Source organism: Pezoporus wallicus, unplaced genomic scaffold (assembly GCF_028554395.1).
Source record: "Pezoporus wallicus isolate ANWC-B61680 ecotype Strahan unplaced genomic scaffold, APGP_CSIRO_Pwel_v1 contig_7461, whole genome shotgun sequence".
Lineage (NCBI taxonomy): Eukaryota > Metazoa > Chordata > Aves > Psittaciformes > Psittacidae > Pezoporus > Pezoporus wallicus.
In genome coordinates, this window is record NW_026637976.1 from 218,092 (window position 1) to 238,511 (window position 20,420).

Consider the following 20,420-nt stretch of genomic DNA (forward strand, 5'->3'; position numbering starts at 1 on the left):
TAAATATAAACCCACCTCCACTGGATCTCTAATGTAACATAACTCCATTACCTACCTTCAGCTCACTGAAGAGTCCCTTAGTATGGAACGCAGTAGACCCAGTCCTGGATCCAATTATAATCCAGAATTAGGTGAGGCCAGATCTCAGAGGCAAACCAGGTAAAACTCAAATCATATGCTCCTACCCCAAACTAGGATGAAAGGCAGAATAAGAGAGGGAGCACAGCCATCCATCATGAGGCAAGTGCTGGGTTAGCTCAGATATAGGTGCCTTCATCACTGTCACCTGAAGCTGTATGAGGTGATTTTCATCTCTTTGCATGAGAGCACCTGAAAAGACATGGGATATGGAGTAGAAAGAAAACTTGAATGGGATGCAAGATCTGTGGAATTGCATTTAGTTGTGCTAAAATGATGTGAAAGTCTTATTTAAGAATGTATTTGGTGAATTCCTTAACCCAATTCCTTTATATCAATTTTATGTATAAGAATTCTTCTATTTTGGAAGAAACTCTTCCCTGTGAGGGTGGTGAGGCCCTGGTACAGGTTGCCCAGAGAAATGGTAAATGGAACTAGATGGGTCCTTTCCAACCCTAACCATTTTATGATTCTATAAACCTACATCAATTGTCAAGCTGGGAAGGAACAATTGGTCTGGACTAAAAAAAGACAAAATATAGTTATGTATTAGTCACTGAGGCACTCAATTCTCACTGGTTTTGGTGTCTAAAAGGCCCTTTGGAGCATTTTCTCTTTGAATGCTTATTTGTTTGCTTTGGAGTATATTAGCTCATCCTCCATGATTCCTTTATTCTCCTCCATCCAGTACACCATTGAGAGTTCAATAGTACCATCAGGATATCAGCGACAAGAAAGAAGGTCAGTCTCATTAGACTGGCCAAGATCATTTTGAGCAGAAAAAGGATGATGTTGAAAGGATGATCAGTGTATTTCTATGCAGGAGGATCTCTCAACTTATCTAAGTCTCCTAAAGGTAAGACAGGGCACTTAGGCTGTTAAAGAGCCTACACAGAACAATGGGAAATACTTTGCAAGGAGAAATCTTCTACCAGCGATTCACTGTTCATGTAAAACACACTTACTGCATGGCATTCATTTTGCTCTTTGAAGTTCCTTTGTTTATACTTCATTATCTGAAATACCCCTGTTAATGGTTGGGAAAAGAAAGTTCCTTTGTACCAGAGCAATTAACAATAGGAGTCAAGTTCAGGGGCCTTGAGCCTGACATTTGATTGCAAGCACCGTGGACAATGCACTTGAATGGTTTTATTTCTTTATTAACTCCACAAAAAGTAAGATTTTCGGGTTTCCATAGAATTATGTGCAAATCCCAAGATGAAAATGTTCCCTCTAATGGAGAGAAGAGGAAAAGTTAAATCTAACCAGCTATATTTTCATGTTTACAATGCTTGATTTCATCCATTGTGTTTCATTGTTTTATTTGGAAGTGTCTTTAAGCAGTTTATGTAAAATAATAGATGGCAGCTGCAATCATTTGGGGCATAGGAGTTATTTAGGATCATGCTCTAATAGTCCAGCTATGCTTAACAACTAATTAGCTTGGTTTATAACAACATCAAACATCAAAACAGAAGGACCTGTATGACAAGCATCAGGTTAAGGATAAATCTCAGCCGACTTCTGACATCTGCTCTATCATGTCTACATGAAAAGGGTCATGCTGACTCCCAATGGACACAACTCATCTTATCCTGACCCCCTCTTTGGAGGCACGCCAGGATTCAGGCACTCTGGAAATATCTTCATTGACAGAGCAGGGAGCTGAGGACAACGCAACCTGTGCAGTGTCAGAGCAGGGGAATCCCTCCTGCGGGAATTCATTCAACAATTTGGGATGTTTCACTAAGATCCTGTTTAACTCAGCATCTCTTTTGACGAATCTGGGATGCAAGGACCAGATCTGACCTGGCCCAGAGAAGCTGTGGCTGCCCCATCCCTGGCAGTGTTCAAGGCCAGGTTGGACACAGGGGCTTGCAGCAACCTGCTCTGGTGGAATGGGTCCCTGCCCATAGCAGGGGGTTGAAACCGAATGAGCTTTAAGGTCCTTTCCAACGCAAACCAGTCTGGGATTCTATGTGTGTCAGTGGCAATGATGAGGCAGGATTGCCCTGACGGCTTTGCAAAGCTCATTTTTGAGTGTCACCCAGCTTATTGGTCATCAGTGGACCTGGAAGAGCCCTTGGGATCAGTGCTGTAGAGGGTAAAAAGCATCCTTGAGTCCTCGCATCCCTGGATGCAGGGGTACAATTTAATTACTTAAGGTTAATTCTATTTGAAATGTCTTTGGGTGTCCCCTTGATGTTGCTCTTCCAGCCATTGCGCACAGGGGACTCCTGTGGGACCAAAGTCACTTCAGAGTCCTGAGCAAAGCCTCAGATTGCACCAGATGCTTCACTACAGACTGCTGAGAGGAGCCATATGTCCAGTGGAAGAAGAGTTATTACAGGGGTCAGGGTGAGCAGGGAAGCTGTGGATGCCTTACATCAGCCAATTCTTTGCAACCGTCAGCTTGCCACTTTTATGTCACACCGAGGGTTGCTCATCAAGCATGGATACAGAGGGAATTACTAAACATCACTTCCCATTTTTCCCAATGCAAAGGCACTTCCAGCTCACCCTTCCTGCAGCTTGAGTGCTGCCTGCAGCAAGGAAGGAAGCACCTGCAGAGGTGAGCACTGAGGTGGTATTTTAATCTGTGCAAACCAGACGAGGGAAGCAGCCCTCGATAGAGCAGGAGTTGAGAAAAGGAAGCAGTTTTCCTGCCTCAGCCTGGCTCTGGTCAACACGTGCACCACGGGGTAAAATTAACTGCACATTGAGCAGGTAGAGGAGGGGGAAGTAGCTGCAGGTGGTTGGGTGTTTGGTGTCTGCATGCAGCAAAGGTCTGGATTCTCCTTTCCATGATAAACCTCCTGGACCTGAAGGGCATTTGGCTTGAGATATGCCAACAGGTTGGTTTCCTTGGGTGATGCAGTTACTGCTATTAATGCCTTTTATAATGGCCCAAATTATAGCCTCTTATCCTAAATTTCAAGCTAATTTAGGATAGCCCTCAATAGAATCACAGAATCCCAGCCTGGTTTGTGTTGGAAGGGACCTTAAAGCTCCTCCAGCTCCAACCCCTGCCACAGGCAGGGACCCCTTCCACTGGAGCAGCTTGCTCCAAGCCCCTGTGTCCAACCTGGCCTTGAACACTGCCAGGGATGGGGCAGCCACAGCTTCTCTGGGCACCCTGTGCCAGCGCCTCAGCACCCTCCCAGGGAAGAGCTTCTGCCTAAGAGCTCAGCTCAGTCTCCCCTAGGGCAGGTTAAAGCCATTCCCCTTGGCCTGTCCCTACAGGCCCTTGTCCCAAGCCCCTCTCCAGCTTTCCTGCAGCCCCTTTAGGCACTGGAGCTGCTCTCAGGTCTCCCCTTCCGGAGCCTTCTCTTCTCCAGGCTGCCCCAGCCCAGCTCTCTCAGCCTGGCTCCAGAGCAGAGCTGCTCCAGCCATCAGCAGCTCTGTGGCCTCCTCTGGACTTACTCCAAATTGCTTGAAATATAGGATGAGAAACAACGGGGTCAGAAGGAAACCCCAAAGATTGATGGACTTACTTAAAATCTCTCTTTTCTCTGAAATTCAATATGAATTTCAATAAAACAGCCAATCCTCAAGCATGTTGAAGTTGAGCTTTCACACATCCTTAGAGCTTCAAATATGGGGCTGTAAGCACTCAACTTTACCTGTTTCTATTCTATAGTCCCACCTTTGGTCCAGCCTAGTTTCATCATCCATCACCACTGCACAACGCTACAGACCTGATCCCAGACTGAGTGAATTTGGGGCCCAGCATTAGAAAATCCCAGAGAAATCTGGGTCTCCATTTAAACAAGCCCATGTTTGTCAGCAGTTACCACTTAGACAGATCTGAGATATCCATAACTGGCATTTATAGGATTCAATTCTCTGTAGTTTTCAGTGCTTTGGCCCTTATCCAGAAAAACACTTATGTTTAGCCTCAACATAGGAGCCATCCCAGTTCAAGCTGTCGCTCTGCTGTACTGGTGGGCAGACACCCAAAGTAACCCAACCCATGACAATCTGAGGGTCTCAAGCTCTTCCCTGATGGCAGCACAAGAGCCCCAACATTCTGGATCTGATGCCTTTCCCATAAGCTCTGCAGCTTTCAAAGCGTGTTCCTTCACATTCCAGCTTCTCGGAGTTGTGCACTTGCGTTATACCCCCTCTGCCTTTCTGTTTTCTTGAGAGACAATTCAAGGCCATGTGGTTCTGGTAAATACCTTGAAAAATTCCATTTAAAAGAGCAAAAAAAACCCTTCCACAGGGCCCAGAAAGGATCTTTAAAATAACTCATTTCATCTTTACAATGCAGACCAAACCCAGTCCGCTTACTCTGAGCAAGAAGCAAATAAAACCCATCCACAATGCGTGCTATTGTTATTGTTTTTATTATCATAGTTGCTCTTACAATCAGAACACAAAGCTAACGCTGCTCCCCTGAACAGGGGGAACTTTTGCTCTAGATGAATAAACCATGGCTCTGCTGAGATATTTAATCAAACTCTGCCTGACTGATGAAATGGGACCCGAGGGGAAAACAAACCGCAACACAACACGGTGGACATGTTAAAGTCATTAATCTCAGGTGGATTTTAAGTTCCTTGTTCCTTCTCCCCCTCTCCCAGGTATTGGTTTCTGCTCTGCCTCCCATGTGCCGAGGACAAAGTCGCGTCTGAGATGGTGTTTGATGACCCTTCCTCATGCAGGAAAGGCGAATCCTTCGTGGTGGGGCAAGGGTGTTAAGGACAAGTCATCCCAGGGCTGAATTCTCCTCTTGCTCCCCATGCCCCCAAGTACCTCTAGAGCTTCTTCCCACATCTTCCCTGAGCAAGTAGGCAGCACAAGCCCAGCTCACTTGGAGGATGCTAATGGTTGTCTACAGAGATCTGTTTTGTAGCAGGAAAAGGAATGGCCTCTTAGGGATTCATTTATCTCTTTCCTGACAAAGGCACTGTTAATTGTATTGAGGCTTTGAGCAACCTGGTCTAGTAGAAGGTGTCCCTGCCCATGGCAGGTGATTGGAACTGGATGAACTTTAAGATCCTTCCCAAACCATATCAGTCTGTGATGCCATGATTCCATTCCATTCCATTCCATTCCATTCCATTCCATTCCGTTCCGTTCCGTTCCATTCCATTCCGTTCCATTCCATTCTGATTTTTGCCTCCTTTCCTCACTGCCCTTCCCCTGAGCAAGAGCTTTTGTAGCTGCTTATGAAACACTCATGGGCTACTGCTTTAGTGTGATTAAGATACTTTCCATTTCACGGACTAAAACATCCAATGGGAGTTTTCTATGATGAATATCATTTGCCTACCTTAGAGAGAAACCTAAACGATATAAAACTGGAAGGGGGTGAGGACTGGACGAGGAATTCATCTAAACATATAAATCCAGCTGGATGCACATAAGGTTTAAATCCTCAGATATAGAAATAGAATTAAGTCCAAACTGGTTTATTAAATTGTGGCTATTTTTTCAAGTGAGTAAATGCTACAAAGCCACCGATGTAATACTTCTTGAGATAGCTTGTCTTCTTCCCTCAGGGCTAATACTGTAATAGTTGGAAATAATAGTATTTATGGGAACATATCAGCTGTATTTTCCCAACTAATGTAAATCAACAGAGCTGCGTAGCAGGACATGGGCCTTGGCCAAATTATACCAGCTATTAGGATCTGATAGGGGAATGTTATAAGAGAGAGAACTGCAGCATCACCTGAGACACTCACAGTAATTAAAGCCATTTCATTGAGAAGCTGAAAGACCTCAGCGTTTCTAAGCAAAGGCTTGAAAACTGGTTGCTGAGGGGCTGGGGGAGTGAAGGAGAGTGGTACATGAAGGTCTTGCCCTGCTGTTAGGGATATATTTTCCTTGCAAAACTGGGTTGTGACAAATGTTCTCCCAAATATCTTTCAGACCACACAGAAAATAACTTGGCAGCTACGGCCTGGAGTCCTGTTGCAGTTAGAATCGCAATTGAGAGCAAAGGCACCTCTCTTCTGGTCTCTCTATGCTTTGGGAGGAAAGTATCAGAGCAAGGTTGCAAGGAACAAGATGCACCATTAGACCTTCCAGAGTATGGTCTCGTGATATCGACTCTGTGTTATAGACTCTCTTTTTATGCCTAGTTTCTATTCAAAGGAAAAGAAAACAGAAAACCCTTGTCTTCCTCTTATACAAAGCTATTTTCTGGGCAAAATAGAAGGTGCCAGAGCATCAGGAGGGAGATGACCCTAGTTTGCAGGATGAAGCAGGGCTGTGTAACAAGGGAAGCTGCGGTTTATCATCAGACCTTGCCCTGTGCATTACTCTTGTCTTGGTAAAGCACATTGTCAATGCAGGGTGCAGCTGCTTCAAAGAAGACAAGGGCTCTGAAACTTAGGATTCATGGGAAAAGGGGTGTAACAATGTTAGTTCATAGACCAACAGCCTAGAGTATGGGCTGGGGACACACAGTGTCAGCTCAAAGCACAATTCAGATGAAGCCTATGATTAGTTATTTAGAGGAGCAGGTAGATTTTGAGCCTGGATGCCCCAAACTGCAAACCCCCAAAGAGCACAGCATTTCAGTTCAGCATCGAATCATGGAATCATCATAGAATGGTTTAGGTTGGAAAGGACCTTAAGGTCATTCAGTTCCAGCCCCCCTGCCATGGGCAGGGACATCTCACATTAGACCATGTCACCAAGGCTCTGTCCAACCTAGCCTTGAACACTGCCAAGGATGGAGCCCTGTGCCAGCACCTCAGCATCCTCACAGGGAAGAACTTCTTATCTCCAACCTGAACTTCCCCTGTTTCAGTTTGAACCCATCACCCCTTGTCCTATCACTCCAGTCCCTGACGAAGAAGCATCCTTGTAGCCCCCTTCAGATACTGGGAGGCTGCTATCTTCAGTAACAGACAGTTATGGGCAGAGGCAGACATAAAACATGAGGTACCACCATGGCTCAAGGTCTGCTGAAGGGTCATGTCCCACCAGATGGACCTGCAGATGCCTGGTAGGCTTCCCCAGATCTTCTCATGATCTGCAAAGTTTCTTCTGACATGAGAAAACCAGCTGAGGAGCACAGCTCTAACACAGGAGGAGCGAAACACAGCTGAAAGCAATGTGCATATAGAGCATTTCTTCCACCTCACTGCTTTTTTTTCGCCAAGCAGAAAGACTCAGGACATCAGCAAGGGAGCAAGAAAAGGAGTCATTACAGAATAGCATTGAAATGCTCAGATTTTTCTTTGCTCAGAACATCCCTGCCTTGCTGGCTCCATCAGCAACTGGAAATAAAAATTCCTTAGAAGAATGAAAGTGGACCGTTTCTTTACATCTCAACTGAAGCCAAGTCCTGGCTTTGGAGAGCAGTGGGATTTGTGCCACCAGCCTGTCTGCATGTCAGCCTAAAGACACCCACCGCTCATCACACCACACTGCAGAGACGTTTTAGTCCACCAGCTTTTATGGGGTGACAATAACACAAACCACTGACAAACTACCAAAGGCCTCTTTTTGCCTGCTCGTGGCTGGGGGAGGGAAGGAGGCGAGGAGACCAAATCCATTACAGCAAAGCAAAGTAGCTGAGGAGAGCAAAATATCTCTAATGTTGCTCTACAGCCAGCAATGCTTTTCTCCTCCAGGTCTCAGGACTGCTCAGGTTGATGTCAGAGGCAGTTGCCTCCTAGAAGGCAGCTGGGTGAGGGGGACAGAAGGGGATTTGGATGAAGACTGCAGTGTTATGGACATATTTCCCCATAGAAAAGAGCCACTGTTTCCCCTCATTTCTGTAGGAGTGATTTTCTGGCTGTGTACAGCACTTCCTTAGAGAATGGGGTTCCCAAAATGATCTGAAGAACCTCAAAGGCTCCACTGCCTTCTACTCCTCTAGCAGACACCCTCCTCCAACGTCCCCTTTCCTAAGAGGGACACAGAGCTGGCTGCCTATTACAAGAGTAAAAGAGCAAGGAATGGAACCTAACCCCTGCACAGCACCTTCTCTTCACACACAGGAGCAAACCACCATGAGATGTATTAGTCACGTTTGTTATCAGGCTCCTTTGGGGGCACTGAGGTGTTTTACTGATGACAATGATGGCTGATGCAAAGCAAGAACGGTGACTCTTACTTTCTGCAAGTGCTGTGTTTCCTTGCCTTGACTGTATCTTGGCTAATTCCATCTCCATCCTTGGGAAGGAGAACCAGGGTTGCTTTCCAAGTAGGAGAGTGAAACATAATGATCTAACATTTTGCTGTTGCACCAGTAACTTCAGCATTTATTTCATACTATTGTTAATGCTCGTTTATAACATAGCGATATATTTATGTAGGAAGTAGAGTAGACAAAAGCAGGAGATATAAATATTTCTGTATGTTCTCATACAAAATATGTACAGCCACAGATAGTGGTTCTCTGGTGTCTCGAGGCAGGGCCACGTGAAGGACTGACACGTTCCCATTCCTTCCTGCTGGGAATAGCTGCTGCCCTGCTCCCTGCAGCCGGGACCAGACTTGCTCCGCTCTCTGCAGTTTCTTGGGGTTGGGACAATAGTTTGTATAGGGAAAAATGAGGCAGCGACATAATTCCCTAAGGATTTGATAGCCCAGTGTGGCCCAATGTGACTAAGGGCATTGTACCCAGAGGGCAAGATAGAAAGAGAGCAGGAGCTGGTTTTGTTTCCACTTTCCCACTGGATTTTGCCTTCGCTTTGATATTTTATCCTAATGTCCCCACTACTATCTCACAGACCCAACAAATTCCTATTCTGCCTCCGTGATCCCAGGGGATTTTTTGCATGGCTGAATTCAAAACCCCATCCAGCCTGGGTTAACCAAGGACAGCTTTTCCTGCAGCAGTGAATTCAAAGTCTCAGACCTGTGTAAAAGAAAGGTTAAAATGAATTGTTCATTTCAGGGGATTGACCTGAAATTTTTCCACCTTTATCATCCGGGATGGATGCTTCCCTGCTAAAAGTCTTTGGCAACAAAGGCAGTTATTGCTGAGAAGTCGTAGCTTTATCCCCTTTGGGATGGTCCTAATGCAGACTGAGTACCTGTGCTGGAAGGTAAATGTGAGCCTTAGTTGTTTTCAAACAGGAGTTGCTTACTCCTTTTGTTTCTCAGAATACTAAGGCACTTGATGGCTGAACATCATTGGCGACCATAGGAAATATTCGGGAAGAAGATAACATCCCGAATGAGTTTTTGTCTTCTCAGAGAGCATTTTATTGGCGGGGGAAACATTTGGTTTTGGGGGTTTAAAGGGTCTTCTTTTTACTGGTGTGAATGCTTGTTGTTTTCCTCCTACCATCTTCCTTCAAGTCTGTGTCTTTACAAGATAAACGACGTCTAGCCGAGGAAATGATTTCTCTTCTCTGCATAGTGCCGGGCTGCCGCTGGCATCTCAGCTCCCGGGTGGAGACAGGAGGGATCTCACTTGCACACGTATCTCTCGACAGTCCTCTCGCACTTTTTACAGGTCACGTAGCAGCACCAGTGGTACTTGCAGTGGCATCGCTCCACCACTTTGTCCATGTAGGGGTTGTAGCCTCTGCCGCAGCACATCAAGTCACAGCTGTCGCTCCCGTTGGAGGTCTTGTTGCATTGCCTGCAAGAAAGAATAGGCAGTAAGCAAGTGCAAAACATAGAATGGTTTGGGTTGAAGGGACCTTAAAGCTCCTCCAGTCCCAACCCACTGCCACAGGCAGGGACCCCTTCCACTAGCCTCCAAGCCCCTGTGTCCAACCTGGCCTTGAACACTGCCAGGGATGGGGCAGCCACATCTTCCAGTGCCTCACCACTCTCACAGTAAAGAACTTCTTCCCTACATCTAACCTAAATCTCCTCTGTTTAAGCTTGACCCCATCACCCCTTGTCCTGTCACTACAGTCCCTAATGAAGAGTCCCTCTCCAGCATCCTTGTAGCCCCCTTCACACACTGGAAGCTGCTCTGAGGTCTCCATGCAGCTTCTCTTCTCCAGGCTCAACAGCCCCAGCGTTCTCAGCCTGGCTCCATACAGGAGCTGCTCCAGTCCCTGCTCATCCTCGTGGCCTCCTCTGGACTTGTTCCAACAGCTCCATGTCCTCCATATGTTGAGGACTCCAGAACCGGACACAGGGCTGCAAGTGGGGTCTCACGAGAGCAGAGGGGGAGGATCACCTCCTTCAACCTGCTGCTCACACTCCTTTCCCTGCAGGGCTTTCCAAAGCACTGCCTCGTGGTGGTGCTGGGATCTGACAGCTCTGCAAGGCGCTGGGTGAAGCCAGCACAGTTGCATCTCAGCTGCAGCCAGCACATGGCAGGGGTGAGCACCCAGCCAAGCAGCCCTTGACACCTTCAAAGGAGGTGGGGAGAACCCCAGGGCTCCACTCACATCACCAGCTCTGACACCCAAACTAACATTAAACTCCTGTTCTGACTCTCAGTTCGAGCTCAGCAGCATTCAGGCTCCCTGTCAGGCAAGGCAAGACCCAGCTCACGTACAGGCAGACAAGCAAATCATGATACCTCCACCAAATCAAAACCTCATAGTCCCTGCAATCTGCATCCCCAGGCAGGCTCCAAAGCCGTTTGAAAGAAGCTAGAAGGAGATGATACCTTAAAAACCAAACACCGGTGTTTGTCCAACACTACCTAACCTGCAAAGGATGGAGGAGAAACCCTGCAGGCACAGAATATTTGCACAGGCTCCATGCCAAAGATTCAGGGCTGGGAAAGCTCCCAAACAGGCTGTTACAGCCACTATCCAGCCCTGACACTATCAGGGAAATCACGACCGATACTGGCAGGGTTGGACTCTGCACTTTCTCCCTTCAAAGTGTCTCCCAGCACGGTAGAGCAACCGGGGAGCTGGCACTATAACACCCCGAGCGCTGACCCAGGGGCAGGCGGCACAGCGGGAGCACGGTGTAGGATGACAAGTCGCCAAATATCACAGGGACCTCCACTGCTTGTTTTGCTTCTGCTTTTAATTAAAGCCAGATTCATCGGGATAAGTCGCCCGTTGTGTTGGGTTCCCTCGCTTTGTTCACTTGCAGGTGGCTGGGTTGAGGGTTGCAGATGTAACTTGTGGATTGAGGATTCCCTTTCACTGGTCATGGATCCACAGCCATTCCTAGAACTGATCCATCGATCATGGATCCACAGTCATTCTCAAAAACCAGCTATTTCTTTCCCCTAAAATATGCGAAGTTGGGTCATTTGGACCCAACTTGGCATATTTTGACCCAGCCTTACTCAGCTGAGTCATTTGGATCACACTTGACATGAAAGGTCATGTCAATCATAGAATCATAGAACAGTTTGGATTGGAAAGGACCTTAAGATCATCCAGTTCCAACCCCCTGCCATGGGCAGGGACACCTCACACTAAACCATGGCACCCAAGGCTCTGTCCAACCTGGCCTTGAACACTGCCAGGGATGGAGCATTCAGAACCTCTTGGGGCAACCCATTCCAGTGCCTCACCACTCTCACAGGAAAGAATTTCCTTCTAATCCATCCAACCCATTTCGGATGCAATGACGCATGTCCTAGAGATGCTGCTTCTCTATGGGCTGTAAAAACAGCCCATGGTGGAAGTGTTCTTGTTTGGTCAGGTGCTTGGCTGGACACTAGCACTGTAGAGTAACAGGTCTCACTATGCACCCAAGACCATGGGGCTGTGAAATCTATGGAGTCTTGAAACTACTGTGAGAGAGGTGGGATGGAGAGTGGAGCAATTGCTGACATAGAATCATAGAATGGTTTGGGTTGGAAAGGACCTTAAAGCTCATTCAGTTCCAACCCCCTGCCATGCGCAGGGACACCTTCCACTAGATCAGGCTGCTCCAAGCCTGTTAAACCTGGCCTTGAACACTTCTAAGGATGGAGAAATCTTGTTCTGCATGGCTATTTGGCCAGAAACATTCTATGTCTGGTTCAGGGGCAAAGAAAGGAGAGAGAAGCATGAGCTGAGCACTCCATCAATAGATGAAAACAAATCCATGAGATTTATAGGAATTCCTCATGAGGTAATGCTTTAGGAGAAGTTACGGGATTAATGAGGTGTTGAGATTTTGTTCTCGTTCTTCCTTTCTTTTCTCCTGACTCAGGCGGGCCTCCTGTTTGTTATTCCTGACTCGCATTCCTCTCCAGGTTCAGCGTCTAAAGGCCCTCCCCTTTTTGCTCCCCCTCTTTTCGGAGCTGTGTAAATATTTACCAACCTTTGAAAGCCTCTGCCGAAGCCGAGGTCTGCAGCCACACTGAGCGTGTTTGCCGAACGCTGAACCAAAGGCGTTGTTACCGCCCCTGCGAGCCAAGGCCTCTCCGCCAGGAAACCTCCAAATGACTCCTCATAAATGTATCAGTAAATGCATTAAATATTCAGAGCACAGGTTCAAATATGGGCCTGTTGACATAAGGAGAGGGGAGGGTATTTGACATCCTTACTCAGCTTTACCGGTGGATGGAAAGGTGGATGCCTGGCTCTTCACCTAAGGAGGATGGGGAGTCTGCAGAGGTGTGGTGGTGGATGTGCAGTGCATCCGTGCCACCTCCTGCTGACAGCTCATTAAAATGGCCAAGAAAAGGAATAGATTGGAGCGCCTCTCGTATGAAGATAGGCTGAGAAAGCTGGGGCTGTTCAGCCTGGAGAAGAGAAGCAGCCCTGCGGAGAAGGACTTGGGGGTGTTGGTCCATGAGAAAATGAACATGAGCCGGCTTCAGTGTGCGCTTGCAAGCCAGAAAGCAACCGTATCCTGGGCTGCATCAAAAGGAGCGTGACCAGCAGGGCGAAGGAGGTGATCCTGCCCCTCTGCTCTGCTCTTGTGAGACCTCACCTGGAGCATTGTGTGCAGTTCTGGTGTTGCCAATATAAAAAGGACATGGAACTGTTGGAACAAGTCCAGAGGAGGCCACGAGGATGCTCAGGGGCTGGAGCAGCTCCTGTATGGAGCCAGGCTGAGAACATTGGGGCTGTTGAGCCTGGAGAAGAGAAGCTGCATGGAGACCTCAGAGCAGCTTCCAGTGTCTGAAGGGGGCCTATAGGGATTCTGGGGAGGGACTGTTCATTAGGGACTGGAGTGATAGGACAAGGGGTAACAGGTTAAGATTGAAACAGGAAGTTTAGATTGGATATAAGGAGGAAATTCTTTCCTGTAAGGGTGCTGAGGCACTGGAATGGGTTGCCCCAAGAGGTTGTGAATGCTCCGTCCTTGGCGGTGTTCAAGGTCAGGTTGGACAGAGCCTTGGGTGCCATGGTTTAGTGTGAGGTGTCCCTGCCCATGGCAGGGGGGTTGGAACTGGATGATCTTAAGGTCCTTTCCAACCCTAACTGTTGCATGATTCTATGATTCTATGGGTCCATTCTGACTCCAGTTCACCACTGAAACATTCATTTCTCAGATGCACAAAGCACCCAACAGTCAAATTTACCCTACTCATGGAGCAAAAGTCTTCTACATGCTCTGTTGGGACCTGAGAATCTCCCTTTCCTTGCACCCACTCCTGTAGTTTGTAGAAAATGAGTGGATCTACTATGAGATATTCCTTTCCATAGATGTCTCCATCCTACCCAGCCTGAAAGAAAAATAAAAAAAACCCAAACAAATCTCACTTTAAAATCCACAATCTTCCCTCAGTTCTGGATAAAAGAACAGGGACATTCTGGATGGATGGGTTGAATAGGCAAAACAAAGCTTTTGACCCCATCCTGAACCTCAATGGGCTTCTAGAAGACTTTCCCTACAATGCCACTCACCAGAGATTGTGTTTTCTATTTTAAAGTATAGGCCTGGATGAATTATCTTTATTTGTTCTTTAAACAAGCTGAAACAGAGTTACTTTCTCAGCTGTATCTACACACACAAAAAGCAAGTGGGAGAAGACAAAGGAGCCCAAAGACCAGAGTTTACCCACAGAAGCTGCCCTCGAGCATCTGCTTTCAGAGCCCGCGGCTGCGATCTCACCAAGCTCCCCGCTGACGGGTTAAGTTCAATCTCATTTGTTTTGGGCTTGGTCCAGCACGATTCCAGCAACTCAGAGAAATGCCCTCCTCCTGAGCCCCGGAGAGAAAACACGAAGGCAGGCGATTGCATCTTAACACAACACCGTAACCTCTACGAGCACTTGGAAGACCGGTGAAAAATGATGCTTCAGGCATAATCCCAGCCAAGGTTCTGGCTCAGGAATAGGCTTTCACATTGTCACAGTGCGTTTTCCTTCTTCATGTAAGAAGGGAGGAGGTCAGCCCTGCTGACTGGACAAATCCTACTCAATAGGCCTGTCCAAAATCAACCCCCTCCAGCCCTCATTTGGAGAAACATCATAGAGCATCATCATGGGGTGGCTCCTCAGAAGAGATGGGGAAGGACATCACAGCACTTCTAAGAGTCTTTCTCCAGGTGGAGAAGATAATCCATCTCATAGTTACCTCCTGGGGGATTTTCATTTTAAAAGCTATGGGGAGATCATAGAATCATTGAATGGTTTGGGTTGGAAGGGACCTTAAAGCTCATCCAGTTCCAATCTCCTAGCATTGGCAAGGACACCTTCTACTTGAGCAGGTTGCTCCAAGCCTCCTTCCAGCCTGGCCTTGAACACTGCCAGGGATGGTGCAGCCACACTTAGTTTTGCTGGGGATGCCAGTTCATTTCTGTCCCACCAGCAGATATAAGAATAGAGTTTTTTGGTTGCCCATCTGGCATCTGAGAGCCCCACTGAGACCAGGTCTGTAATGTTTCACCCAAAGTAATGGGCCAGATGTCCACTGGGACTTCATCCTACCAGTCCTATTGCTAAGTGGAAGCTGCTTATATATATACCTATATTTATATATATGCATATGTATACATAAAACTCATTCTGAATCACAATAACTGCCTGCCTGGCCCAATACATCTCCCAGTGTCTGTGGGAGAAGTTTTTTTAGGGAGGAAAACACAAATCCAGCTGCTTTCTGTAGTCCTTTTCCTCATACATCACCGGCACCTGGGCTGTTACATTAAGGATGATAGAAAGTATATTCCTGCCTAGGCATCTCAGTATCCCCTTGTGGACGACTTGGCCGTGGGCTTGTTTCATCCCTTTCTGACCTCAGGGAAACCATCTGCCTCCATGAACTCCAGCAGCCACAAGTCCCAAAAGACAGTACTGCTGCGTAAAGAGGTAATTCACTTTCTCTCTTTTAAATCAAATTCCTATTCATTCCTTTGGTGCCCCTTGCTCTGGTGATGTCAAGTCTTACAGCAGTATATAGAAGAAAGAAAGAGAAAAATAACTCAAATGTCCCTGGAGACGTGTAGCACAACGGACAATGCTAAAAATACATCAAAGTGTACAGCTTTACAGAAGATTTTGAGGGCAGAATCTTAACTGCTTTTAAATTGCTCTCTCATCCACAAGGAATGCCTAGAGACTGATGTTGAACAACTGTACCAAAGAGAGTTATCAATAGTACATGTCAGCGAGGAGATGTCGAGGGAGATCCGGGAACCAGGCTGTATTTTCATTAATGAGGAGTAGAGAATGAGCTTAAAAACTTGTGGATAAGGCTGGGGCAAAAGGAGCTGAGAGCATGGATTAAAATGCAAAGTAAGCAGCACAGTTTGAGAAAGATACAGATAAATGTGGGAGTGTTCCCAGGAGAACCAGAGGAGCACAGGAGAAAGAGGAAAAGGACAAAGGAACTGATGTAGGGAAGTTTGTAAGATGCCTCTTCCCATCTATAAAAGATCATTGCAAAAAGGAGAGAATAAATGTTCTTTATACGCAGAGGAAAGAAGACAAGAAATGAGTTTCATTTCAGATTAGTTTGAATTCAGATTAAGAAAAACGTAACTCTAAGGATAATAAAACCCTAAAACAGGCTGTTTGGGGAAACTTTACAACCAGAGTACACAAATATCTTCAGTAACTAGGTAATCTCAGTTCAGTCTTGCTCCTAAATAAAATCAGGCTTTGTGGAAAGGCATTCCTAACCCTGATATTCCTTAACTCTAACACTGGTTCGATGCAGAAGAGATTTAGGAGAGCTGGCTGCAATGTTTTGTTCATTAATTCACTGCCCACTGTAATTTTACCTTGTGAAATTACTCTTTCCACTGCTAATTTTATGATTCACCAATCTGTTTGGGAAACTTTATGGTCAAATCCAGGTCTCTCAAAGTGGGAAGGATTCAGACTTCCCTAGGGATTAACTACAAAAAGCCCCCAAAAACACAGCTGGCCCAAATACTGAAATGGGCAGTGGCTATGAGCGCATTGCCCTGGGAAAGCAGAAATAGCACTGCAGGTGGGAGGAACAGAAAGCTGCCTGTTTCTGACTTCCCTCCAGTTTAAGCTCCTAGGACACTCACAGAAGAGCTATTTGCTATTTGTTACTCATCATTTGTTGGATCCCATGAAAAAAAGGTAGCACACATGGAAACAGCTCCTGAAATGACTAAATCATCACACATTATGAGCTACTCAAAGGCAAAGCTCATCGCATCACTTCTTGCGCCCGTACTGAGGGACAGAAACTGAAAGAGGCTGTAACAAAAACCAAACACCAAATGCTGCTGTCTACCCATAACTACCACTATGTCGCCTAAATATGAGTGCTTCTGCTAAGAAATTCTATCACCCGTGCAATGCAAAGCATATCTTTGAGATGGCAGTGAACAAGTGGTAGCAAGGGCTGCCATCGAACTCTGAAAACCACCATTCTCTGCAGCATTTGACCAGCCCCACTGTTGGGGCCACCAAGATGCCAAAGAGGTACCAGCCATGAAGTCTTTGCAGTCATCATCAAGCACCAGTTGCATGCTCATGAGTGTTCCTATACAAGAAAATATACCAGCCTAAGACAGCTTGGGAGGCACTTAAGACTAATAATGCTGCAAAAAAGGATGAATACATAAGCAAGGAGCAACCACCAAAGAGCAGCCACATCCGTTGTCAGAGTGAATCACCTAAGGAGTGGTGGCTAACCAACCCAGATGAGCTGCAGCACAAGGTTGCAGCCCCATTTCTGCAGTGTAAGAGAGCTCCTTCCCATCTTCAGCAGGGAGGAAACAGCATTCACTTGGCTCCAAGGCTGCTCTGGGAAAGATCAGTAATAAGCAGCTTGGTTATCTCTGCAAGGCTTTTGCATGCATGGCAGAATTTCCCTTGCCTTGGATCCCTTAAGGGACCTTAAACAGCCTTTGAAACATGATACATTGCACCCAACTGATAAAGAAGGTTAATACTTTTGCTTCTTTTCTCACACAAGAGATCTCAAGTTTATAATCTGCTATTATAGAATCATAGAATCATTAGGGTTGGAAAGGACCTTAAGATCATCTAGTTTCAACCCCTCTGCCGTGGGCAGGGACACCTAACGCTAAATCATATCACCCATTTAGGGCAATAAATTACTATTTCTCATTTACTCAAAGCCAGCAGCAAAATTTCCAGGCAGGAGAAACTGAACTACCTTGTTAAAAGGTGAGCTATAGGGAGATTCTATCCAAGAAAGCTCTGAAATGGGAACATAGAATCATAGAATAGCTAGGGTTGGAAAGGACCTTAAGATCATCTAGTTCCAACCCCAGTGGCTAATTTGTTGTATGGGAATCTGTACAATCCACTCACTGCTCTGCAGATCAGCTCCTTCAGGTTTTAATCCAGACCATTCTTTCTTTGGCTGTGAAACCTTGATGGTGGCACAGAAGCACAAGGAGTTTGGCTGGAGTCGATGAGGGCTGTGGTTGCAACAAGCCTGTTTGCAGGAGCCTTGGACACCGGTTGCAAAACTCAGCTCCTTCATCAGATTTTGAGCACTTCAAAGAGGCTTCAAATCTCAGGTTTGGGTCCAGCTCCCTGACTTTGGAGTCTGGGTGCACCCCAAGTGCTTGGAGGCAAGCGGATTTCCAAACCATTTCTAATTTCAACTGATTGAGAAAGGGAAAGGCATCTCAGGAAACATTTCAGGCTTGCTCCAAAGAAGACTTTGAAATCCTCTCAGCAAAGAGCTCTGAAAGGCTTTTGTGCACCCAAGTGAACCTTTTCCAAGTGGATTTTCACGCGATCCCACTACAAGGTAACTCAATTCCCTTTCCTGCCTGAAAACCACACAAGTCCGCACAATTCAAGGGATAATTGCAGAGATGGAAGCTACCAATTAGATTATCCCTTCCACCCACCTGCCAGTGCAGGATTGTTCCCTGCAGTATACACTGAAAAGCAATATGTCTGAGGTGTTGCAACTGAGCCATCAACCGCTGTCTTCCTTCCAGCGTGCTTTGAGCAAGCACCAGACCTGGGGGAAAGGGTGGAGGGAAAGGACTTTATATGATGTAAAACTATCCATTTTTGAGGACAAGAAACAAGAAAGCTGGAGAGGGGCTTTGGACAACGGATGCAGGGACAGGCCAAGGGGAATGGCTTTAACCTGCCTGAGGGGAGACTGAGCTGAGCTCTTAGGCAGAAGCTCTTCCCTGGGAGGGTGCTGAGGTGCTGGCACAGGGTGCTCAGAGAAGCTGTGGCTGCCCCATCCCTGGCAGTGTTCAAGGCCAGGTTGGACACAGGGGCTTGGAGCAAGCTGCTCTAGTGGAAGGGGTCCCTGCCCATGGCAGGGGGTGGAACGGGATGAGCTTTAAGGTCCCTTCCAACACAAACAATTATATGATGACTGAGGTTGTTAATGGTGTCTCCTCCCCTCTGCCCCCCATCGAAGGCAGAAAGCGGGACTAAAAAGATGCTGGAGATGCCCAAACCAAAGTCTCTTGGACCGTGCTGATCAGGGTGTGCTCTGTAACACCCTGTGAGCTGATCCCTGCACCCACGCTCATGGCCAGAACAAAGCCGAAGAGGGAATAGGCAGGTGGCGGAATAAGAGAGAAAAGGAACTGAGGGACCACTACTAAAAAATCCCTTTTTGATTGCATTTGCCATAAAAGACCTTAACAATCGGCCTAGTAAGAAGCAGCAGGATCTCCCCACAGAAGAAATTAATGTGCACAAGGATAAAGTGTTAAAATGCCTCTGGGACTTTACTTATAAAATAAAAACCTGCTTGGGTTATTTCCATGCAAGTGTTTTACTTAGCAGAGTGAGCACGAGCCGCATTTCCCCCTGCCCTCTCTAACAGCATCCCTTTTGTGTTCCTTCTTCCTCATCCCTGTCATTAGGCGCTATCTGCAGCCCCACGGCTGGCTGGAACAAAGCCACTGCATTTAAAATACATTTAGATATCATCTTCATGAGAGAATAATTGTGAAGGGAAAAAGGCATCCATGGGAGGAGAAGGTTAGGGAATCATAGAATGGCTTGGGTTGGAAGGGCCCTTAAAGCTCATCTAGTTCCAACCCCCTGCAATGAGCAGGGATACCTTCCACTAGACCATATTGCTCATATCCACATCCAGCCAGATCCCCTTCTTCTTCCTGCACCCCTCAGAAAGCACCAACTGATCTGCAAACATGTTGTGTGCATTTTACACTTACTCCCTCTGCTATTTCCATGCAGAAAGGAGGATGCTATGGCTCGTGTTACTCATGCCAATTCGGAGACACCAGGCATCTTCTCAAGAGCCTGCAGATGCACTGTGATGAAAATGAGCGTTAACTACAGATGACCTTAAAACTTGGCCTGAGAGATGCCTGCAGCTCAGCACAGGACTATCTCACCCTCCTCCCCTCCCACAGCCATCATTGTCTTGAACATCAGGAGCATTTCTTGACAGGTTCCTTTTGAAAGCCATCCTCTCCTGCCTTAATATCTCGGGCCTCTAAATCCTCACTCAATCTCACTTCCTTTGGACCCTCGCCTGGCAGGCTCACAATCACTGCTGTCGCCCAGCTCAGGATAAACGGATGCCTGCAATACACATTTTCCTATCCTCAGAAGGGAAAAGAAAACAACACATCAGTCAAGAACTTGACATAGTTTTCATCCTTAGCTGGGATAAAAAGGCAGAAATCTGCAGTGAAATGAAATTAGATGAAGAAGCAGCCATGCCTCTCCCTTGAAAGGATTTCAGCTCATGGAAAATGTTTAGCTTGGCGAATCTGGAATGGATTCGGTTTGGTTTTGACACAGTCTGTTGATTTCACACAATTCCTATAAAATTAATTTCCAAATGACCTCCACAGCTCTTTTCATTGCAAAGCACACAACAAAGAGGCCTTTTTCGAGACACAAATTTGTCAAAATCCATACAAATCTACAAAAACACAGCTTCCACTCAGATTACATTTTTCCTCAGAAACCCCGGGTTGAACACACATATTTTCCCTACAGTCCTCAGTGACTCATAAACATCTTCACTTGCTAATCACTGCTCCACCACTGGGCTGGCAATGAGCATCAGCCTGGTGTTCCCACC

The 20,420-nt window shown here is 46.6% G+C and overlaps 1 protein-coding gene across 1 annotated transcript in view; it reads right to left on the minus strand.

Moving 5' to 3' along the window:
* Nucleotides 1-8,714: 8,714 nt before the first annotated feature.
* The window catches only part of WNT11 (Wnt family member 11), a 29,410-nt gene continuing 17,704 nt past the window's right edge, over nucleotides 8,715-20,420 (minus strand). Inside the window, 1 exon segment of the mRNA XM_057408564.1 lies at nucleotides 8,715-9,697. Within this exon segment, the coding sequence (XP_057264547.1) occupies nucleotides 9,523-9,697 (175 nt within the window). The 3' untranslated portion in view covers nucleotides 8,715-9,522.